Here is a 25,647-nt window from a genome sequence, read left to right as displayed (position 1 = left end):
AGCAGTCTAGCTTGCTGGAAAGCAATCCACAGATCACCTGAATGCTCGGGTTTAATTGCATTTTTCATTTCCTTGTACTGTGCTGTGCTTTACTGTCTTTCTGGATATCAAGGCATTTTGATCCTTGCAGGGTTTTCCAAGCTGTGGTAGCGTTTGCTATACTTAGCAAGTTACCCAGTGAAGACTCCAGAATGGAACATAACAACTCTCCTCTATGTTCAGCCCTTTCTCTGCTCATCATGTTCTTGGAGGAATCTATAGTATAAAATAGAAAAGGATTTGCTAATCTAGGCTTTGTGTTAGGCACTCAGGCATACACAGTGAAGTTGTGCAGATATCTTGATGATGAATGTAACGAATGTTAGATAGAAATCTCTTTTTTTCTGAACACCTGCAAGAATTTGGGAGTTTGTCAATTAGAAAGAGGGAATCTGGGTTGCAATCACAAAAGGCAATTCCTTATTCAATACTCAGGGTTCTCAGGACCAGCGGGTCGTGTGAGCAAACACAGAACAGTCCTGTTGAACTCTAGTTGCAACTATGAATTTTATACAAGTGCCTAGTTAGGTGATACTAAAGTTTCTTTATTGCATTTAAAAATTATTTCTAAAAAATAAGTGAAATTTGGGTTACATAAAAATAATAATGTTTGAAACTGATGTTTTGTTTATCAGCCCCAATCTTAGGCTTTGGGAAATGAAAATTCATTTAAAACTCATTAACAAAAGCAACCTTTAACATGCATATTGCTTTTGCCGATGCTTCCTCAGAAAACTATAACTTGTAGACATAGCTGTTTAAAACATTTCTGTATTATTTTACTAATAAGTACATTTTTAAACACTACGTAGAATTGCCAAGGGAGGTTACAGTCTGTTATTTCAGAAATGTTCATCCTTTTTCCCACAGCTACGTGGTGAGCTGAAAAGCCTGGATTAGACCTAGGAGTCCTGCCTCCTATCCACATGCCTATTTCTCCAGTCTAGATAATGCCCCTTGCCCATAGAAAATAATGTTTCTTCCCTCAGAGCTCTCTATGGTAGAATGAAAATTGTAGCTTTTTCTTTCTTTTCCTGCAGAGTCACTGAAAATCTCTATTTCTATTTTTATAATTGTAAGAGATTTGGAATAGAATAAACGTTCCTTGCAATAACCATTTAATATCGATATTTAATAGACTGTTAATTAACATTTACTAAGATATATGGGTCTATTCTGTTCTGTTACACAGTATAACAAAGCAGTTCAGATTCACTGCAGGAATGAAAGAATCTTAGGGAGACCCTTATTTTCCATCTTGCCATCATTGTAGGCATAATTATGGGCCTTCTTTCCTTTATTACACTTGAGTGAAGCTCAGAAATAGTGGAGACAGAGATCATGGGCCCAATATGCAATCCACAGCTAAGCAATCCTCTCCTATGCTAAGCCGTGCTGCTGGCAGAACAGGCCTCCTTCATTCTTCTGAGAATCAAGTGGTGCTCTTGCTTTTACTTTGGGTAGAACAGTGCTGGAGGGAGGACATGCACGAGATGCATGCCTTTGGCAGATTCCCCTCTTGCAAAGAGGATTCCTCTGGATGTCTCTAGCCAGGGTGCGTTTGTGTTGCTGCACCAGTGTTTCTAGTGGATGAACAGCAGGAGACAAACTTGGGACACCCCTACTGAGGACTGTACTGGTTTGGTAAAGACAAGGAGGGAGAGAGAGAGAGGTTTTCTCCAGTCAGGCTTGAGCCTGGTTGATGGTAAGAGCATCTTGTTCAGTGCGACTTGATTAACTGAACTTTACTGTCTGTTCCCAGAGGCATGATATACTTGCTCTAAAGACCAGGTTTTTTTTCCTAGTGCAAACTGTAGCTGTTTCACAGATGGCACTGTTGGTCTAGACACTTGCAAGGCTTTGGAGGTCTTTCTGACCCACTATATAGGATATCTGCAGATTCTCATTTATTCCCCACCTGTGTATACAGCAACCATGAAGATTATTCCACTAGCACAACAAAATCTATTTTTTCGTTCACCCAAGGTCACATAACTTCTGACAGAGGCATTTGCATACTGCCTATCCTAGCCCTTCTCCTACCATGAATTAAGCCAAAATGCAGGAATATCACCACGTGACAGGAGTGTATATGTGTCTTGTGTCAGGTGGTGAGTTAAACCTTCCTAGAGAGTCCAGCAGCAATTCTGTACTTTTCAAAATAAGTGAGAAATGGCAAAATTTGCTTTCACAAATCCAGCACTCGCACTTACACCATACACAGACTGCAAGCCATGCTGGGTGCAGGTCCATTTAGTTTGACTTTTGCAATACTTCTTAAAAATACATCGTAAGTGAGACGTAAGTGAAGTGGTACAACTAACCAGGGTTGCTGATGCTTGTCTTCTTGAACAGCCCTTGAAAAATTCAAAAGATTCACATGAAAAAGAGATTTGGTGGTTTATTTTTGCAGTTATAAGGAGAACATGGAAATGACTGAAGAGCACAGTAGGTAACTTCTCCATTTGCGAAGCTGTTCCTTTCTGAAATCTCTTCATTGGTGAACTCTGAGAGCACAAACCTTTTGTGCCCATTGGTTGGGAATGCAGTAATATTCACAACAAAAATACTTTCAGAAAAGAAACTTTTTAAGCCAAAGAACTTCAGAGCTGCAGAAGATAGGAAATCCTGCAATATGTATGTAATCTTTGTGAATACTGAGTACCATTGGTTACCTGATTGTCACTGCTGCTTGCCATGTATTTAATCCAGCATGACCAGACAAGCATGTAAATTGGAGAGCAGGAGAACACTTCTAATAGCCTCTGATTTGTGTTAATGATTATTAGCAGGACAACACAAGCACTTGAAGTCGGGAATTTATCTCTGGCTCTGTAGAGAATAACTAGAAGTCTATGCCCGTCAGGGAAAAATCATAATTTGTAATGTCTGAGTCTTTTTAGACAGACAGCAGGAACAAATTATCGTGCAATAGATAAAAGCCTAAATCCTATAGAAGAAAAAGGAGTAAAAGAGTGCAGAAGTGTATTTGCTCTTTAACTCACACCACAAATCTGGGAGAACATTGTCCTGTCTCAGCTTCAGATGAAGCAGGGGCATATAAACTGTTGCCTTTGAAACAATCCTTTTGCTCTGCATTGCCCCTGCCACTGAGACTTTTTATTGGAAAGGCCTTGTTGGCCATATTCACCCACTAGTCAGCTCTGGAAGAGCACTTTCGTAAAACAACTGAATTTAGTCCACTGTTTTGATCAGTCATGATTAGCCTACAGAATATTTCACCCAAGGATCTGACCCCTCAAAATGGAAGAACTACAGGATTATACCTCTAGGAAACAAAAAAAACCCTGACATGCAGGGCCTGGAATTGGGAGATGGTGTAGGTATGAATAGGTATATGTTATGGCACCAAGTTTCTAGGAAAGTTGTCCTGAGCAAAGTATGCCTGTCATATTGTCTGTTCAATCACTTATCTCTTACTGGTGAACTTCTGAATCTTCATTGTTAGTCCTCATTCTGCTGATTTCTTTCAGTGTAAATCAGCAGGGACTATACTAAAAGCATTGTAACACCACCCAGGGTCAGATTCAGACCATCTGTAAGTGCAAAGGCCAGTAACAGGAACATAGTGAATTCACATTGAATTTAGCCAGTGCAAAGAGTGAGTTTCTGGTCTAATAAGCTGTTCCCAAGTGTATGCATAGCCTTGATTTCCTGTTCCAAATTGTTAAATTGTTGCTGATTATCGCCACGCAGATAAAATAGGATGTAGTATGCCATATCTCCTTCCCTGCCTAGAGGCTGCTTCTTCCTGCCTAGCAGCTATTGCTACCTCCATAATGTTGCCAAGGTAACACCTGTGGCTCAGTGTTTCTTCGTAAAATCTCCCCATATTGCCGCTATCCACGGCTGCTGGCGAGTATATTTGTTCCCTCTGTGACCCCATCAGGCTTCAGCATGTGCAGATTGTTCCAGCTGGTCTTCAGCAGCAACTGAATTTGAGTATGGAAAGCCACTCCCCATGGACTCTCCAGTTATTTCCTGATCTAATTACAAATTGCCCTGAATATTTAAAAAATCTCTAAGGATCTGCCTAAGCCCACCTAATAGTCACATAATATCATGAGATTTGACTCCCACTTTTGCCAGTGTGTATCTCAAAGGCTCGCTTGATTTCTCTGAAAATGCACCAGACACACACTGCTACAACAGACTGGGACATGGCATGGCTTGCCAAAAGACACAGGTTTGGGTATTAAAGGATATTTGCTATATTTGAACAAGCAACTCATCATACAGAAATAAATGAGACTTGGAAATCCTTGAGATGTATTTTAACTTTGACTGATAATGTTCAAAATACAAACTGGACAAAAAACATTCATTAAGCCATTCTCTAGCAAGGTTGGTGATGGTGATTGCACAGGAATAAAACCACTTTTCAGAAAATCTTGTCATTTTCACTGCCATTTGTTTCAGAAGGAAAAGAGAAAAGTGGGCTGGGAACAGGGTAGGGATTCCAATAGTGTCCTCATTTACCATTTCTGTTGAACAAAATATTTTAACTTTGCAATCTGCAACTGAAAAATATTTCAAAAAGCCATTTTTAGAGAACTAGTGCATGCACACACTTGGTTTTTATGGTTCCATTTTTCATTTTGCCCTTGCAATATGAAAATGCTTCAGGAATGTTCCAGGAAAAAATCTGGCGTTAAAAAATCTGGCATTCTGGGTTTTTTTAATGCCTACATACCTCTGCATGTGCAGATGTGTTTTAATATGCTCAAAAAAGGTTACATGTGTGCAGAGGGCTTTGCATTTGCCAAAAAACTTTGTAGCCCATTGGAAAGGGAGACTATAGTTCCCTTTGAGCTGTTCCTGGGAAAGAAGAGAATGACTATCATATACTAATTTATTTTTCACTGTCACTGAATGAAATACAGAATAGGAATGTCACACTTCTCAACGTATATACATACTTAGTAACCTGACGAAGAAAGGACTCTCCCTTATCATACAGAATATGAATGACTCTGCCATCTGTGGTTTTCTTAAAATGCCACCTCCTCACAAAAATAGGCCCGCTATAGCAAATGCCACCTGTCATCAGCTACTATATGTCAAGGCTCTTCAGTGCCCAAGTGTCAGAACGTAATATAGAGTCTTGGGATCTCTGTCTTTATGTATGCAGTCCCAGCAGTGCAGTATCTGTGCTCCTGCTGAGTGACACAGCAGGCCCGCTAGGAAGCAAAGGCAAGTGCTGAATGTGTAAGTACAAGCCAAAAAGAAATGTTATGAGGTCTTTCTTCCTTTTTGACTAAAATAAGGGAAAAACACGGGGGGGAAGAGAATCAGCTAGACTGTTCTCTATCAGCTATTGGATGTTTAAGTATCAGTGCAGTGAAGTAGACCTGTTTCTTCACTCAGGTAAGCCAGGATGGAAAAGCCTTGCTGGATGTCCTACAGCGTCCCTTGAGCCCTGGGAATTCTGAATCCCTCACTGCTACTGCAAACTACTCCAAGGCTGTTCACCAGGTGTTGGATGTAGTACATGAAGTCTTGCATCACCAGCGGCGCCTAGAGAGCATCTGGCAACACAGAAAGGTCCGGCTACATCAACGGCTGCAGCTCTGTGTTTTCCAGCAGGATGTTCAACAGGTAATACCATTACTAAGGGAGATAAAGAATGGTCCTTTCTTTGCAGCCACAAAGATTGTTTGGTGACTCATCTAGAGAATATTGCCATGACCAAGATTTCACACGCAGCTCTATGCTAGAAATAATGCTAAAGTCCTAATGTGCCTTTCAGTACCTCTCAGTTTCATGTTAGAAAACATCAATCAGTACACTGATTATTGATAAGTCCATTCCCCACAAGAACGAGACAATACTGTCAGTGGTTAATTTTTCACAAGCGAGCAATTAGCTGTAGGTACACTACTGTTCTTGAGAAAATGATGTTTAACAGAAAAAAGAATTTCAAGTGTAAAAAGCAATTGAACTGTGATGTATTTCACCTTCCTGTGTGGAAACAATACAGATGCAGACCTTTTAGTGGCGGTGTTTAGATGATCTTTGCATTATTGCCATTTACGTAGTCCACATACCAGTGCGATGAATTTGCTGGCTCAAATGAACTGCACACCCCAATGTGCAGAGCCCACCTCACAGAAATACAGTTTATACAGTACAGGCCCACCTCTGAGAACTCAGCCTCCAGGTGAGTAACTTTTGTGTCCTGAAGGAATCCATTTGGATACCAGCACAACAACGTAACTGACAGTAAGTATGAGATGTCATGTTTGTAGCTGCCGAATACGCAAGCACAATCAACAGATGTTACAGGACTCTGCTCACTCAGGATGGTGTGGTTTGTTTAAGGGCCCCATTACAGCCCGAAGCAGATGTTGGTAGCAATATGCTACTTGCTTTAAATGAAGAGGCTGAATGCTCTAATCATGTTTATGGAGCATTCTAATGTCCCTGGGGTTCTTTATGTCATTGCCTTCCTCCAAGTGAAAAATGAGGTGGAGACGGAGCAACAAAGCTGTCACATGCAAAATAGACATGAACCAGCAAGGACAGGAGACAGGCAACTTTTATTCAACATGCAAATTTGTTGTCCTGTTAGTGCCAGAGTTGAAGTGCACCAGCACAGACAGAACTGTAGCTGTAGACATCCTTTGCAAATGTGTATGACCATTTCCTTGGCAGCTTTGAAAAGTTTGCCAGAACTTCTACCTGCTCAGTTTTTCCTATAAAACCACACAAATATTCATGCCATATGTAACAGATGTTTAATTTAAGCAACTTCATTTTTGTTACGTGTCAGCAAACATACTGCATGGTAATGAAATTCATAAGCTATACATTAGATAGAGCATGTACTTGGAATTCATTTAGAATACTCTCTGCAAACTATATGAAGGTTGATGTACTATCTTAATACAATTTTGGGGTTAAAATCTCAAAAATCAGGGGTTGTAAATTCTGATGTTATTATGCTTTTTCCATTTGTGCTATATAATTTCAATAAGAATCCATATTATCTTCAGTATTCTTCATCCCCTAGGGTGATTTACACTTCAATCCTTCCAACCTGAAACTTTCTCTTTTACATCTTCTGAAATCAGTAGAAGTGTTTATTCAGAATTTTACTTCCCACATATGCAAGGCAATGATGCTGTGTCACTGGTTTTCAAAAGGAACGGGTCTTTTAGTGAGAGGAAAAAAAACAAGCAGTAAGAGTCACTAGAGTACAATGACTTTAGAGAACATCACTCTGTGTGAGTTCTGTTGGCAGCAATCTTTCTCTTAAATGGGTAGTTATTATTTGAGAAGCAGTAACTTAATGACAGACATGTTTCTGTCCTAGCACACACTTCCTGGAGGCATCTCTTTGTCCTACTTGGAAAGTGGAGAGGAAGAGATGAATCATTCTGTTCACTAAACATCTGTACTATTCAAGATAAATGCTTTGTAACTCATAAATGAAATTATCAGCTAAACAGAAATATGAAGTGTAAATTCCATGAGGAGAAGGAAGATATCTGAGTGTGTTGATGGTGGGTTTTTTTTAAATAATCACCTCCTATATATCTATCGTGCAATTCCTATTATGCTTATTTTGTTAAATGCCCATTAGTTGGCAGGTGAAGCTGTCTACTTGTATGTTGTCACTAATCAAAAGTAACATTTATCTGTAATGATTTGTTGCCCTTGTCAAAATTTAATAACTTTTAACCAAGTTCTTCCTGGTTCAAGTCTAAAAAGAAAAGATGTGGGAGAACAAATCCTGACAGGAGAGCCCTGAGTTTATTAAACTTCACTGTCTTCTAGATGAGTTATGATACAGTGTAATTTCTCTAAGGAAAGTGCTCCTCTTCCCTTTCCATCCAGCTCAAAATTAAGCATGTTCTCACAGATGCAGTTTTCCCTGTCACGATGTGCCATGGGTCACCCTCTCCAGCTGTTGGCCAGTGCAGGAAAAATTCTGGTGAAAGATGATCTCCGTGTCAGAACTTACACTCCCTCACTTGTTCACCTGTACCTTTCTGTTCATGTCAGCTGTTCTGCATTGATCTTGTCTTAAAAGCAGATGTGAATAGGGACAGATTTTGTTATGTTGCATATTCTTAATCCAGACCCCAGGATTATTTTTCCATTAACGGCATGAATAGCTTTTGGTAAAGAGTCATCTCCAAGAAGAGATTCTTCTGAATCTTGGGAGATCAATTATTCCTCACCTAACTACTCTAGTTAGTCTTGCCAGAGGGATCAAGTATCTAGGCATACAATATCAAGTGTTCTTAGGCAAGTCTTGCAAAACTGTTTAGCTGGATGAAGGCTTTTTGCAGGCCAAGTGTGTGCCTTTTGGACTGGATTTAAGAGTTAAGCTGTATTAAACGGGGCTCGTTCATATCATTCCGGCTCTATTCTGCACCATTTGCAAGACCAGAGTACGTGCTGTGTACATTACTGGCAGGTGATGCCAATGTTCTCAGATAGCTTCCCACTGTCGAGGAGATGCTTTTGATTCTATCTGGGTTTCAGTTTGAACTGCGCAAGACCTAAAAACATTGAAAATGATGGATTAAAAGATATAAAAGTATTTTTTATTCGGAGATAGAAAGTCAGGCATCCTTACAGTCATATCATTATCAAAATACAAATTGTGCTTTAGAAAAAAAAAGGGTTAAATAAACACTGGATTGCCAAGTTACCATATTAATGGAAGAAATGTTATGTAATAAAATGTCATTACAAATAATCACTACCTCACTCAATCAGACATTTTACAAGATTATTTGCTATTACATCTATGTATTAATACAATTATATCAATTTGCACATGTGAACCAAAAAATGGTGTGCTAAGGACAATGAGTTACAAATATATAGCATTTTAAAGAAGGAAAGAAAATACATGGCGTGAAGCTGCATTTGCATCCTTCACAGGAAATGGAGCACCATTCACGCAGAAGGGATAACAGATAAGACAATTTGTGAGCTGTTATGAGGCTCCACGCAGGCAGGAACTGACAAGGAACTCTTTTAACACCAAAAGTATTTAGGATGATTATAAAAATGTTGGGTTACTGAGTGTGTAAAATACTTCGTTGCTTCAGTTGTTTTTTAGAAGCTTTCTATCACTTCAGATAAGGAAGAGCTGGGCTATTTGACCCTTTTAGAACACAGTTGTGAGAGGAGGTGCTGAGATTCTGTCCTGCAAGGGGGAAAAAGAATCCCTTTGACATTCATATTGATATTCTGTAACTGCTGCAGATGCCTCAGCCCCTTTCTGTAGCTCTTCCTTTTTGCCCCTCCCAGCTCTGGGTCTTCCCCTTCTGCAGACTATTTACCAGCAAATTAACACCATTTCCATTTCTGTTGAGATTTGAAATTGTTCTCATGTTGTCTCCAATTTCCACTCCAACAGTGTTTTTCACTGTTACATCCTGAACAGCAACACTGTGAAAAAGCAAGGATAGCATGAGGGTTGTGCCATGAGCAAGTGTTACCAAGCAGCCTTAGAAAATAGCTGAAGTAAGTTTATAATGTACCATTCTTCACCCCATTGCCTCTCCCATCCTGTTTGTTTCATGTGGGCAAGAATTTTGCCTGAATTCTGTCACTTCATAAACTCATTCAAGTGAAGCTGTAAAGCCTGAAGCATATCTGTTAAAGTAGAAGGAAAATGGAGTGCCATCGGATGCATTATTGAAATGGTCTATGCAAGCCTTGAACTTGGTATTTTAAAGCACTTTCGTGGCAGAATAGTCAAACTGCTACTCTTATTCTGCAGGCTTCATTCCTTCTCATGGAAATTCTTAGTCTTTCCATCATTTCCATACATACACACCAACACTTAGCCTGACACAGGCAGCCTTTTTCTCCACAGATTCACATGATTCTCTCAGGGTCACTGCTGGTGCTACTTCCTTCTCGCTTCACTTTGGTTGTGATGGTTGCCTGTAAAGGAAGAGCCGGAACACAGGTGGATGTAGAAGTACTGTGTGTGCTGGTGGAATTTCTTGGCTATGTGCAAAGCCTTGAGTTATCTGCGGCGGCTCTGCATGGCAAAATGAAACAGGCCCCTCCTGTCAGATGAAGACCAATGGTAAACAGCACATGCTAGGAAAGCTAGGACTGTGGCCATATCAGCTGTAGTGATGTCTCAAATCCTCTTTGTATTGAAAGGGTCAGCTAGACCGGTGTCAGGTTCACCTGGATTTCTCTAAATTTGTGGATCTGCATTTTGTTGGCTTGATGCCCAGATACATTAATGGACATAGCTTTGGTTTCCTTGTGTGGTTATCTGCCTCTGGTGATGGATAAAAAGGCCATGTGGCCATACTGATATCATTACATTTACCAGCTGCCATTGTTGTGGGAGACTGCAAAGTATTGCAGAGGAAAGGCTGTCTCTCTTCATAACCAAGCACTTCAGCTTGCAATGTGTCAGGCTTTTACTGGCCGAAAAAAACCGACCAGGGCATGATCCTGACATCACTTGTATGGAAAAATGTCCTGCCAACATCTATCTGTCTCCATACAGTATCTGAGAATACTGAACACTTCATGTGATGCATGTGATCTACATAGTCCATTTGCAGAAGAACGCTAAGATATTTGAGGCAGTTCATGTTTCATTTAGCTCTCACACAAGATTTTAGAAGATTAGGTCTGTACGTCCCCCGCCCCCCCGCCATGCACGCATACCCTCAGTTGTTTTGATCCGTTCAAGGCAATGAAGAGTTCTCCAAAATTCTGTAGTTTTCCCATTTGTCATAGTTTGTTTCAAAGACAGAAGAAATCAGACTATATATCTCCTTTTATGCTTTGTTTACAATAATACCTTCACTGGGTCTTGTAAAACAAGAGATTTATTTGTAAACAATAGCTAAGAAAAAAGAAATTTATACAAGTCAAGATCGTGTTTACTACCATATGACTTCAGCCACAGCACCCTACAAAAATACATCATACTCTGTGCGCTGTCTGAGCCAATTTAGCCTGTAAATAGCTACCACTGAGAGATCAGTAACTAAAACATTACAATCCAAGGCATCCTAGAGAATTTTCACGGCCCCTTTGGTAAACTTATCAAGTAATGAGATGCACTTAATGTTTGTCACTTGTACGTTTACATTTTCAAAGTACTACTACTGTACTTTCTCTGAGCTTAGAAGGTGTATGTGACCTTACCAGCCATAAGGTTGAAGTATTGCTTGGTAGTGAGTAGAGGTTCTAACTATGGTTGCATTGTCCCCAAAAATTAATGAAAAAGGAACTCAGGAGTTAATACTGGTGAAACTACTTGGCAACCTTCTCCCGGTGGGATGTAACAGCAGAGAAAACAGCCTTTTGTTATCTGTTACTGAGAGATAAATACCTCTGTTTTCACCAACCCATCCTTCCAGCAATTGTTGAGGCCAGAGTGTCCACACCTGGTTTATTATCTGATACAAATATCTCACCACGCAATTCTGATTTACCATAACACTTTTTTTTTCTGTATTGACCATACAACTTTTACCTACATAGCTCTAAAGGACTAACTTAATAAGATGTTCATGTGTTTCCAAACCTACATTATGTCCCTAACAGCCTCTTATTTAGTACTTGTCTGCTTTATTATTTATGCAGTACAGGATGGTACGTTTATAGCAAAAGGATTTTTTGTTTGTTTGTTTGTTTCCATCCACTCTTTGTCACAGACCATGCCAATAAAACTTCTTGGCAACTGCTTCTTTAGAGCAATTTTCATTCCATTCCTTTTGTTCCTGCCAAAGGAACTGGCACGTTTTCAGGCAATGGGAGTGCAAGTCCAGGCAATGAAGAGTTTTGTGGCCCCACTCATCTTCTGAAGAGGACTAACAACTAACCAACACTGACACTGATTTGAAAGTAAAGTGATGGTATATTTGTGCTGATTAGTATCCTGCAGATATTATAAAATGAATTAATAATGACATGGCCATTTAAATAACACAAGGATTGCTGAGTGACTTAGTTGCTTATTTTGAACTATTGAAAAAGCACTGTCATTCCTTAATGCCATGCTGCAGTGGCATGGGATTGTGCAGGAGTTTCAGATTATTTCTACTGGCTATATATGTATATCTAAGCTCTGGTGGCAGCAGACAGAGTAGCAGAATAAGAGCTGCCTGAACAGCTGTACTATCCCTATCACTCAATGACCAGATTGGATTGGATTTGCCCCACAAGGTAGTCATGCTAGGAAGGAGACTATTGCATACATATTGCTTTAGTGTCTGGTGATTTCATATGGATGTTTCTGTAGTTCCTTTAGCTTGCAAAGTCACAGGGCATTTATGGACAGCATGCTTAGGGTTGTCCAAACCAAACAGGACAAGGTTCTGGGAAAAAGAACACAGCTGAAAGAAAGAAAATGCCTTTTTCCTCTTTACCAGTGACTCTGGCATAGAAATCTGCCCTTCGATGGGCCACAGCACATAGCTTCCTGAGTGAGGAACGCAAATACATGGCACTTTGAAATTTGAGCTTGTTCAGACAATGGCTGTTGGTATAGAACTAGGCTCTGTGTTCCTCTCTGGGCAGTCACATTTCATCCTGTAACCAGTGATCAGTGTATGGTATAAGAACACCTCAGAGATGTCTCAGGCTATCAGCCTAATAAATTAATTGCTTTAAATACTTCAAACTCATGTAAAAGGAAGTGAGCTCTGTTCTAAACTTCTGACAATGTTCTTTAAATATAGATCAGTATTATCTTGTATTTTTTGTGCCAAAATTCTTCACAAAGAACTACAGGTTTAAATTATTACATTTTCATTTAATGATACTTATTCTGGAAATTCCTTAAGGGTTGCTGATTAACAATACTCTATCCTCTTCATAATTTGATTTAAAGTGTAACTTGAAATTATCTGGAAACAACCTTTGTGTCTTTCTTCCTCTATATAGTTATTAAGCCAAGCAGACAATTGTTCTTTGTGCTTTAAAAGAGTCAGTGATTAAAAAATAATAATGATCACTTTTTAATTTGCACACAGAGCAGCGGTGCTAGGGATATCAAACTTCAGGGGCCAGCTTCAGTTACCAACTGAAGTTTACTTAGCATTGATGTATGAGCAGTGCGAGAACACTTTGATGAGCTCCACAGCTGTCTTGGGAAATAGGATCTGAAGAAATCTGAACCAGCCAGCTTGATCTCTGAACCTATTGAAGTGAGAAGAGGAACTTAAAAAAAAAAAAAATCCTTTGTGCCCCATAAAATGTTTTTCTTGTTTAGAGCACTGTCTGTCCTTCAAGACCTAGTCCTTTCAGATGCTCTGTTTTGCTCTTTCCTGAACGGCAAATGTTTGGATTCTTACTGAGAGCTTAGGAACCTCTAAGAAGGCCTTCTGAAAACCCTCTGGAATCCTACTGACTCTTTCAGGTTTTGGATCTACCTCATAGTGGATGAAGAGGACATAATTCATAGTATGAAGAAATGGAGAAGGTGATATAAAGATACAGTTAGTTCTCTGTAGGTAGGTGCAACTATCCATAGTCTGGATTTACCCTGCCTGTCTTTAGTAGTGTAACTGAATCATCCAAGTCAGGAGCTTAATGCATAGTCTCCTTTTTTAGTCAACGGAGAGAGACTGGCATCTTCAGAGAGAGAATGACTCAGTCTGTCTAAGATCTGAATTGTACCCTGGATACATCCCTCTCTTACTGTTGACTGTCAGGGAAATAGTGATAAGGTAGTCTCTTCAGACAGGATCTTCAGTTTATTACCTGATGTTGGGTGAGATGTATTAGGATGGAAGAGCCCAATCCTGTGTGGTGTGGAACACCTCTAGCCATCATGCCAGGCCACTCAGTGCCTTTCTGATCCAGCATGTGCTTTGCAGCAAACGGCAAGGAACTCAGTCCTAGGCAAACGGCTGAAATTTGCTGTTATGCTTAAGCAGAATCATCCTCCTTATATAGCATATCCTCGTTGTCTATTTCTATCCCAGGATTGTTTGCATGTCAGCATCCCTGAAAAGATGATGTGTAGTTTATTGTTTCTGAAAGGAATCGTTGGCTCTCATTGTGGTGGCAAAGGAGGAGAAAGAATCAGGCTTGTCTGTTACTGATTAGGCCTACAAAAATAGTAGGGCTGCAGTGGTGAAGGAAGAGAAATAAAGTAGATTTTTCTCCAGAAATATGTATATTTTTGAAAGCAGTTGCTAGAATGAGTAATCGTCACCAAGGACATGGAGAAAAATAAGGTCTCTGAATAAACGTAGGCTGGAATGCCAGACTTTTCTCCCTGTAACTTTAAGAAATAACAATAACAGTAGTACTTCTTGCTTATTGTAGCAATCCTGTTTCATCTCAGGATTATGGGTTTTCTAAAAGGTTGATGTTGAGTGACTTGCCAAAGGTCACTGAAAGCTTCATGACGAACTCTTCATGTCAGGATGTCTGATTCACAAATCCCTGCTCTAAACCCTCAAAGTCATTGCTCATTGGTTTTACCCTTTATGAAAAGGTCTCATAGGGCTTATTGGGACTATCTAAAAATGAAATAAGGGTCTGTTATGGTAAGAAATAAATATGCTATTTTAGGCATTGGCTTAGGAATCCAAAATAGTCATTCTTTTCTATTCCGTTTGTTTCCCTTGATCTTTCCTCCCAATTATCTCCTCACATGGCCTTCCAGCTTTTTCATGTTCCTGCCTGCCACTCAGAGTGATCAATCCTCTTTCATATTGCTTTTGACTGATGGCCAACAAAAGGTATTTTCATTAAAGTGAGAAAAAAACTAGCCAGACAACAAGGAGGCTAATGATAGCTTGTTCCTAAAGTACAACTATAACAATTTCACTGTGTTTTCCCCCATGGAGCAGCTGTTCAGCCAGCTGGTTACTTTCCCCCTCTAGTAATGAATTGCACTCATGATTTGAGATTATTATGTCTTGCTGGGTAGCAAGGCCAAATTTAGGTTAAGCTGATCTGGCACCATGACCTGATTCTGCTCGCTGCTCCTCGCCATGCTAGGCATTCCCACTAGCTCTCCTCCTTCTAGGGGCTCTACCTTACCCTATGCGACAAACTAGTTTACTAACTCTGCTCCATACAGCTCGGCTCTGCAGCAGCTCTTTGCTCTCTTAGCATCTCCTGTTTGCTGTGCCTTGTTTCATAGCTGCCCTACCTAACCAACTTGACTGAAGAGTTCTGGTATTTCTGTCCTTGGGAGAGGGGTTGTGCACTATTTAGAACAAAACGCAGTGTTTTAGCTCACAGGAGACTTTTAAGCAACTTCTTTTGTTTCATATTCCTCATAGGGAACTCTCACACAAAGCTTCTTACTTGTTTTTCAAAAGTTGTAATCTTTGGATTGTAGTTCTGGAAGCTATTGCCTAGGCTCCGGTGACCCTTCAGGCACATTTAGACAGAGCTGGTTGGCTCAAATTCCTGCATACTATTACAGCTATAAACTTTCTTTTATGTTACGCTATAGTTCCCTTTTAACAAAAAATGTCCTTCAAATGTAAAAACACACAAAACAAACATATTTCAGGCCTGTCCATTGGTCTTTTACCTTTCCCCTCCCTTTGTTTTGATAGTTCTTCACTTGTTGTTTCTTTCCTGCCTTTTGGATTTTTTTGGATGGGACGCGTGTTGAGGGATGGAGAATATTACTGTTATTTTCAGCTTCAGTAACATTCAAAACATTCTGACCTTGAGACAGTTCGCTTCCCAAATAAGGAGGAAAAGTTGGGGCGGGGAACCACAAAATGAAACTTTTTTTAAAAAAAATTTCCCTCTCCCTCCAGCATAAAGTAACTTTAAACAATCAAAATGTATTTTGGGATATTGCTTCTGCTTTCCTACCTCCTCAGGTTTTCAAAGTGCATAAGGTGTCAGCAAAACAGAAGAGAAAGAAGTTCAGGAGGAGGGGATGACATATTCTGCGAGCCCCCAAGCTAGGAGAAAAACTTAAGAAATAAAGCAGGTTTTTGCAGAAAACTGCAGTTTGGAGGAAACTGAACTTTTCACTGAAAAGGGGATCTTAGGGGAAGTCCCCAACTACTTCTGCCCCTCACTCTGCCCATGACTCTCACTCCTGGAGTCTTTTAGGTGGCTCTTCTCTCTTGAACAGCTCAAGGTTGTTCCTTGCTGAAAGGGCTTTTCATAAGTCTGGTCCTGATTGCGCATATATCCTAGTTTATTATTGCATTGTTTCTACCAGTCTGCCAGGGGACTCGGGGCTCAGCAGCCGTTTGTTTGTCTCCCCACAAACAGCTTCTCATTGCCATTATCCACGGCTTCCTTTGGTGAATCTGTAAGGTCATTGGCCTTTCACCCTTCAGAACCCTCACAGGATCCATTTCTGCTGTCACATGTAGAAGAAATCAGCCATACAGTTATGAGTAGATTACACAGTGATGCAAATGTCCTGGGCTTTTTATTTCAGCTCTGCTGTGTCTTGCATACCGAGTGCCTAGCACAGCATGGGGTCTCTAAGCTACATGCAAAGCTTCTCACACAACACAGCAACTTAGTCCTTTCCCCACTTATTTGCAGCCTTCAGACACCGTGTGTCAAGCACAGCTGGTTTGCTTGAGCAGTGATTGACGGACAGGCGGTGCAAGCAGTAGAGATGCTGCAGTGGCCCTACAGCAGGAGAAATGCTGTGGTGCAGGTTTGAATCACTGGGCAGCACCCAGTCGCACAGGAACCCTGCCAGGAGGTCAAACGCAGCCTTGCACTGCATTCTGTCCTCCCTGCATGCAGCCTGAGACATAGAGTATCTTAAACTGTGGGATAAAATGTTTGAGACATCAGGCTATTTATTTAAAAGACAAAGAAGAGATCCTAGAAAAGTCCCTGACGGAGAATAGCCACTCCTGACATTCAGGGCACTTCTTTCATCCTTGTTCTCCTACTTCTCCTTCCCCATGTGGTTTACACTTTCATATTTTGCCTCTAGTTTCAAGTCAGCTCAGAACCTCATGAGGGAAAGGTTATGTTTTCCTAGGTGTTGGCATGATGCTAAGCCCCAAGGGGCTCTGACCCTGGCAGGAGTGTTTAAGACTATTGCAGCTTTGTCCCATCCTGGTGAGTTTTTCTGTTACTGGGATGAGCCTATATACCAAGACCCATTTGTGCCAGCTGGAATTTGTTCTCTTACTCAACCTGTCTTTGCTGTGTGCTGTGATTATAAGCCTTGTTAAACCAAGTTGATTAAGTCATCTGCTCCCAACAGTAACCTAAAGCAGTGCTTTATTTAATATCCCGGTCAATCGGCAGTTTTCTCTGTGGTGAAGCAGACAACTCAAGCACAGCGGGGAGTGCCTATACGGGGCCTGGAGCATAGTGCTTGCATTCAAGACTACTCTGTTGTAAGGCTCATCCTTGCTTTCTCAGTCTTTTCTAAATGTTAATTGCCTTTAAACATCTTGTTTAGACTAGTAACAGTTTAGGTGGGTTGATACTTTCAAAATGTAGATGGTACTGTCTTAATTAATGTCTAAATTAGAAGAGCAATCTCAGGTTAGTACAGTGGTAGCAATTCCAGACAGAGACCCAGAGCACTGAAATTAGGAGCCAGCCATGTATGTGGCTCTTTTCCTATTGAGTAGATGAGGAGTGTATTTCCCAAGGTAGATGCCAATCTGATTTACCATTATACTATTATTCTTCTGCCTATACTAGCACAGTTATGCTCTGGTTACAGCTGGAGCTGAAAAAAACACACAGTAAATGTATTTTGTTTTTTGTTTTTTTTTTCCCCCTGAGTGTTTAGTGGTTACCACTGAACATTTAAGGGTAGTAGTAATAATACCATTATCTTAGTCTGACATTTATCTGTCAGTGGATTTCTTCCTTCATTTTACAGGCAGGCAAACTGAGGCACTGAAAGGGGCCATAAAGCAGATCAAGGTTGCAACTGTGAAGATCAGTCCTTTTTTTTTCCTGAATCTTTATCCACTTTCTATTAGTTTTGTTTTGTTTCCTCTCTTGAAGCCTGTAGGCACATCTGTCACTAGCAGGGCTGAAACCAATTGCTCTATTTACATACTTGGGGATAACATACTTTTCTAAAGAGTTCATGTAGCTCTTTTTTCCCTCCTGTGTACTTGTTGTATTTCTTGGGGATCTTTTACATTTTGGACATTCTCACTGAGAAAAAAAAATGAAGCAAACACATGCAAGGAAAATATTTCACATGCCAAAAAAAAGCCACACTTTCAAATGCACAAATTTCTCTATGGGATCGGAACGTTTTGCTCACAAACATGAAAATCAGCACTGTGATGCTGTGTTCACGAGCATGAAAATTAGCTGTGATGATAGCTCTCATTAGTAACAACAACTTGGAGGTCAACACCTTAGAAGTCTAAATCAGAGCTTCCAATCAGAAATCTTAATCAGCTGGCTCCTGTAGGTGTCTCTACTATGAGGTCTGCAAATGCTGTTTTTCTGTTGGTTTGATGCCAGAGAAGCAAAATAGAGTTACTAGAGGTAGGAGGAAACACAAGATGCTAAATGATTATTTGAGGAATTAAAAAAGCCCCTAGTAGACATGGCCACAGCATAGTCTGAGTGCTGTTAACTTGGCATACAAGAGATTTCTAATAATTAGGCTATTGTTTCATCTGTTGGTGCTTAAGAGCTGTAGAGAACTCCTACTTCAGTGCACATGAGGAAGAAGCTGGGCCAGACACTGAGTGTGCTTAGATATTTCTCTTCCTCGGAGCTCTAGAGCATAAGCTACAGTGGAAACCATAGTGGAAAGCCAAAGCGGAGTTTACTTGAGCAAAAAACTAAGAGCTTTTCAGGTTGCCCGTGCTTCAATCCTCACCGTGCCTGGGACAATGTTCTTCCTATCCTCTTGAGCTGTGAGAGACCTGGGGCATTCTTTCAGAAAACTCTGATTACATCTAAGCAAAGAGCCCAGAATCGGGAGGAGCCAGACCTAAGACTGGAGCCCTGATTTACCCTGTGAAACTTACCTGCAAGGGCAAACATGGGATGAGAAATGGAGACCTGGGGAAAGTGTATTAGCCTCAGAAGGAGCAAAAGGAAAGCCTCAGAAGGAGCAAAATCACTGTTCTAACTACTGCTACAGACAGCAACAACGAAAATCTTCTATATGCCCAAAGTAAGAAAATATTTCTCTATTTCTGAATATTACCATTGATAAGAGACTGACAGATGTGATTAGCTGTATTGTGAATTCATCACATCACAGTTAAGTGCCAGGTAGGATTCCTAAGCGTTGGAAAGAAGACACAACCAGTAACACCAGCAGCATAACTGCAAAAGAAATAATCTACCTGCCAACCTTGAGAAGCCTCATGGAGAGCACAGCAGCATCTTTCTATGCTGATGCAGAGCACATTTTCTGTGTCTTGTACAGAAAGAACATGCACAAATGAGGTTATTTATAGCTTCTCCTCCCACACACAGCTTTGAAACTTGGTCTAAAAGAAGTTTAGCATTTAAAGAATACAACAGTTTTTTTAACCTGAAGATATTTTTTTTCTTTTTTTTGATTTCCTTTAAAAACAATATTCTGGGAACATTAGTAACAATCCAAGCATTAAGGAAGAAACATTAGTTCTTCATTTGACTGTCTATTGTTCTCTTACTTGGAATGTTTTTAGAGAGGCAGTTGCCAAATTTTATCAAGTAAAACATTTTAATCAAGAAAATGAAAGATAAGTGGGATACATTTGATGAATGGGAACTTTACCAAAGGAAAGCAATGTTAAGTTGAAAGAATTTTTTTCTCAGGGTAAGAGAGGCATGTGTGTTCCCCCTCCCTTTTGAGGAGCTTGCATCCTAGATGACGGCATTTAGTGAAGGAGCAGGTTGGGGCTGCGTGACCTCAGCCAATGCCTAGAGGAAATGGGCAAATGCTGCTCTCCTGATGCCCAGCCTACACTTGCTCAACTCTGCCAGAGCCACGAATCGAACATCTTGTTCCCAAGAGAGAGACATGACTAAACCCTGCATCTCTCTAGGGCTGGGATCAGCTCTTTTCTTTACATGGAGTGAAGGTGGATAGACCAGATGTCATATTCTCACTCTTCTCCAAATGCATGTCAGTTTTAAACCATTGTAATAGGTTTATAGATGTGAAAAACTGTACAAGTACATAATAGCCACCTGCAGAAAGGAGACAAGAGGTTATTTTTGCCACATAAGCTTGTGAAAAGGTAAGGAGTTACGTTGGAGCAGCTGTGTGGGAGACCACGTGCACCTCATCATGGCATGGAGTGAGCAGCCATGTTGGGAGGCATATCTGGGAGCAGGCAAGAGTATTTGTCACTATTGTACAGGCCTATATGTCTACAGTAATGTGAAAACTCTTGGAGGAGGGTGAGGAGTGGAAGAGCAATGCTACTGCAAGCTAAACCCTGAATCAGCAGGTCCCCATGAACTTCTGAGACTCTGCTAGAAAACTTGAGAACAGTCTTATTGGTGCTCAGGCCATTGCAATGGGAGATATTTTGGATGTCTTGAGTTAGTCATACTGTTAATTTTGGACCCCTTTCACAACTAACTGTTTTTTGCATACTTTTGCAATATAAGCTACTAAGAAGGAGGTAGCAGGGGGAGTTGTTATTCTGTAGTGATTTCCACCGCAGAAGCTGTTGATGAGCAAGCATCCTGCTGCAGGGACTGTCTTGTCTAGACAAACACCTACAGTCCTGTTTCCAATGGACTTGTAGGGTATTTGTGGGTGCTGGAAGCATTGAGGAATCTGAAGAAGATCATGTGCATGTATTTTTGCATATTGAGGACCTTTCGGACACCCTTCTAAATTGGTGGACCTACGTATCTCAGTAGTTGTATAATTTAATCAGATATGTTCACTAGTATCAACTGTGCTTTTTAAGGCTGTCCCTACTGCAAAGAACGTGGATGTTCTGCTTTTGGCTGACTCGTGGGTTTTTTAACTACAGAGGTTAGATTTCTGTTGTTAAAATGAGAAATTGTGCAGAGGTGAAACTTTCACATAACGTCCAGAAAGCTCATAAAAACACCTACAATCTGATTTCTTGGAGACTTCCTTTTTTTGGTTGAATGTAGACAAGGGAATAAAGGAAGTTTTTTAAATATTGTAATTGGCTCTGCATTTAATTCTCCTCATTAATTTAGTTGCACTGTGCAGCAAAATACTGATAGGTCTGCAAGGCTGCTTTCCCTCCAAGGGTAAAAGGGACTGCATGGTTTTTCTCTTTGAAAAGACCTCTTTAATTATGTGGTGGTATTTGGAATAACTACAATTAGAGGGGAAAAGCAGGGAGTGATTAAAAAATCATACTTAATAGCAGCTGCATTAGTTCTCTGGCTTTTGAAAGAGACCCAGGCACAGCTGAATAAAAACATACCACACAGAGGAGTTGTGGTGAAAAGGAAAAGCAAAATGGAGGTGACAAGCTTTTGACTGACTTCAGAGGAGGCTGTCTATTGTAGCATTTTAAGAGAGATCTTCCTTAAGAAAGGATTGAAGAAGTATCAAAATTAATTTTTCTTGTCCAATCCTCAAACTGTGTTAATGTGTAGCTCTGTTCACTCAATTCCACCTCTTCTTTAAAAACCAAAACCAAACCCCAAAAAAATAAAACCCCAAACCTCAGATTGCTTGGTTGGTGAAAGATTGGATATGCTGATTAGGTCTCAAGCCAGTTTGAAAGAAGTGATTCTTATGACTGACCAATACAGAAGAACCTGGCTGGCTGGCTGTATTAGTTTCTGAAGATGAATTAGTTATCACCACACAGACAGGTCAAGCTATGGTATGTCAGGATTTATAGCTATATGCTCAGCAATGAGGCATTTATACCACAGTGAATTTGGAGAAGCTTACACCTGATTTTAAAGCCCTGCCTTTCATAGAATCATACAATAGTTTGGGTTGGAAGGGATCTTTAAAGGTTGTCTAGTCCAACCCCCCTGCAATGAGCAGGGACATCTTCAACTAGATCAGGTTGCTCAAAGCCCTGTCCAACCTGACCTTGAATGCTTCCAGGGATGGGGCATCTACCACCTCTCTGGGCAACACATGCCAGTGTTTCACTACCCTCACTGTAAAAATTTTCTTCCTTATCTCTAGTCTGAATCTACCCTCTTTTAGTTTAAAACCATTACCCTTTGTCCTATCACAACAGGCCCTGCTAAAACGTTTGTCCCCAGTGGATCGCCTGCTCACTTTTGTACAGCTGCCAGCATGTTGTTTACTATTTATGATCTTTCAGTATGTTCCTGTATTGGAAAAGGTTCCTAGAATTCCCAGCCACATTTGGAGCCCCATATTGCTAGAGGCTGCAAAAACTTAAAGTAAAAGGCAGTTTTCACTCCAAACACTTCCTTTGTCAGCCTTGCTTGTTTTGACTGTAAGAGTAGTTAATGTCATTTTAGAAATGAGAATGGAGGCAGCAAAGTTGAGTCATTTGCTGAACTGCACTGCTGGGCATTGAACCAAGTCACTCCAGTTCCAGTCTACTCTTGATATGAAATCTTTGCTGCTTTTTACATATTTCGTAAAACACTTGCATAATTTGACATGCTTAACCGAAGAGAGTGAACAGAGTAAGGCACTGTTCCCTTCCACTGCTACTGAACTGCATTAGCAGAGCTGTATGTGTACGTTAGGAGTGCACTTATCTGCATTAACCCATGCAGCTTGTACCATGCTGTAATATGAACTACGTTTGTTCAGAAGTTGCTAAATAGAACATGGTATTCAAGCATGTGTCCAGAGGCTTGGGTTTTACTGGGTGCATAACTAGCCCCTGCCTATTAAATTTACAAACATGGGGTCTTTGATCCACAGTTACTGAAGTCAGTTGAAACTTTCCTGTGGATTTTGGTGGGAATGAGATCTGAGTTTTAAAGTCAGATATAGATGTCACTGAAATGAAAAATAATGTCATGGCAGCCAAAGATGATGTTTCTGGTTTAAACACGAGGTGTGATTCCCTTCATAAAAATAAAAAAAACTGGTTTTAAAAAAAAACTTTACTGTGCCACCAACTTGAAATTATAATGGAGAAAGAAGTGGAAAAGGGAGCTCAGTTTTTATTAGGAGGTAAAAACCACAAATGAGAATGGCTTGAGAGTTGTTTTGGGTTCTATTATAAACCATTAATAATAGCAGGAAAAGTTCCTTTGTATTTTGCTGTGTTTTCTCAGCTAGACCTTTACTTGACATTACTCTGCTATGACAGGGCCAGGGATAGGAGGCAAAAGAAATCTATTTTCAGCAATGATTTGGAATACTACAAAGAAACTATATTTTAATTTAAATCAGACTTGGTGTGCATTTTATTCATTAAAGAGGATTAGGATTTATTAAGTCTTCTTGAGTTGTTGTAGGTTTTGGGGGATTTTTTGTTTTGTTTTTCTTCTGATTCTCAGTGTTTGTTCTGTCTTCCCTGGTGCTGTTGCTGACACCAAATTCTCCTGGAGGGCCTGGTAGCAGGCCAGGGGTTGGGCTGCCCCTGCCAGCCTGCACAGAACCACGTTATCCAGGAGCAGATGTAATTGCAATGGCCAGAAGTTGACAATTCCACACTGGCTACTGCCTCCACCCAGAGATTCAGCGGTCTCTCTGGCAAATGTGCACTCTTTATCGATTAGAGGCCCTTTCCTTTTACCTCCCAAGAAGGGAGTGGTTTGTGGGTATCCTGAGAGCACACCTACTTTGAATTGTGTTGCTCATAAATGCATATATGATGCGTAGCTTCTAGTACTATTGTAAGAAAATGCATTATTTATCTTCTGCCAAGAGATTCTCTGTCTTATGTCTGCAAATTCTAGTTCAGCCAGTGTTACTAACTAGGCTTGTACAATTTTGAAGGGCTTTGACGGAAAAGATTGGATTTTGTTGCTGTGCAGTATAACAAAACATCTACAATAAACTTTGGATGTAAAGTATCTGTGAAAGCATGATCTGAAACATGAACGTTTTAACTATGTTTCCTGGTTACAAAAAGCAAGGCAGTTTCTGGAAGAGGTGTTTCAGGCATGCAAGGCCTTTGAGTTACTGGGCATTCATAATAGCAGCTACAGAAAAGGTGAAGATAAGGTTTGATTCCTGTGAGTGGAAATGGTGATGAGACTATAAAACCACAAGTTTTGAAGTGCCATATGGATTCCTGGTATCACACCAGAACTCTAGTTAGCCCGTAGTATCTCAAGAGCATGCAATAAAATGCACATAGTGGCAACTTGGTACTGTTTGACTTCCTTTCACTGGCATAAGCCTAGAAGATTTTGGAGGCTCTATCCATGTGTTTAAAGTTAGGCAATGCTTGTGCACCTACGTGAAATAAGGCCTCATTTAAAGCTGAATAAATTGGGTGTGCTTCACTGGAATTGCTCTGGAATTTATTACTCTGTTAGAGTTACCAAGGGGTTAATCTAACCTCTTTGAGTTATGCTGGGTTTGTACTGTTTTGAGATCAAGATCTGACTCTTAACTGCTTAAAGTGTAGAATGGTATAATTTATTTTCATTTTTCAGAGTAACCTAGTTTTAGGAGTCACTATAGCAACAACAGTGGGTCTTAGAGTAACAAAGATTAATGATTCCCTTGGCCAAGGCACTTCTTCAATGGGTCGTCTTGCTCAGGAGCAATGAAACTGTTCAACACAGGCCTGGGTCAAATGCATAAGTCAAGGTGTCCCATCACTGCTAGCACAACATACTGCATCCCATTAATGCTGGTTTAATCAGCAGCTTACACTTCTCATCTCCTTCCTTCCTGTAGGATCAGGACAGGATTCAGTGACTGGTATATTTGAGCCTCGCGTTCTTCTCGAAGTCATTCTCATTTTGTCTTCATTCATTACTGCTAAAAGAAATACAATTTAAAACATGGGAAAATGACGAAGTTTTTCTAACTTCAACAACATATGTTTCCTTAAAGTAATGGATTTACTACTCCTTTCACATTTTATATTCATGTAAAATGGAAGCAGAGCATGGGGACTTACTAGGAAAGAGGTGGCTCTTGAGGAGATTTTAATTTAAAGTCAGATAGAAGTGCTTCTTAGTTTTCACATTTACTGATTAGGAAAGATACCTACAGAAAGAGGCTTCATTTTCAAAGAGCTACACTGAGAAATCTGCCCTTTTAAAATAGTGCCCATCACTTTTCTTTTAAATTTAAAAATCAAATTAACTTTTTAAGCTATTAAAAGAATTGACCTTAACTGCATTAATGCAATCATCTTGCCGTATTCCCATCATACAAATTAGCCTAGAGGAAGAGCAATTATCATCCCAGAACTTTGCTTAATTATTGCCTGATTGCCTCTTCAACCTTTTTCCTTTGAAACCATTCTTCCATTTCTTACCTGCCATGTTTTCCTACTTTGTCCCGTACAAACTATAACCATTCCCTGCAAACGGACGCTTAAGTACTTTTAACCCTGACCTCACCTGCGCAGTATTTATTTTGCCAGTTTAGATTTGCCACAGGTCTTAGACTTCCCATAGGCAAGAGTTCGATCATCAGCAAAAAGGAGTGTGGAGAAGCCTCTGGAAGCGTTTCTCTTCTAAGCACCTGCTTCCTGATGCTGCGCCCAGATGAAACCTGTCTGAATTACCACTGTTATTATTTTTGCGGTTACACAGATCATTCAAAAGGGACAGTTACGG

General features: G+C 40.3%; 1 protein-coding gene across 1 annotated transcript in view; it reads left to right on the top strand.

Annotated features, from left to right (window-relative positions):
* KALRN (kalirin, RhoGEF kinase) overlaps positions 1-25,647 on the top strand; it is a 359,509-nt gene that overhangs the window by 87,084 nt on the left and 246,778 nt on the right. Inside the window, exon 9 of the mRNA XM_009887315.1 lies at positions 5,428-5,658. Within this exon, the coding sequence (XP_009885617.1) occupies positions 5,428-5,658 (231 nt within the window). The remainder of the gene's footprint in view (positions 1-5,427; positions 5,659-25,647) is intronic.

Source organism: Charadrius vociferus, unplaced genomic scaffold (genome assembly GCF_000708025.1).
Source record: "Charadrius vociferus isolate BGI_N301 unplaced genomic scaffold, ASM70802v2 scaffold385, whole genome shotgun sequence".
Taxonomy (NCBI): Eukaryota; Metazoa; Chordata; class Aves; order Charadriiformes; family Charadriidae; genus Charadrius; species Charadrius vociferus.
This window is presented reverse-complemented; position numbering and strand designations above follow the sequence as displayed.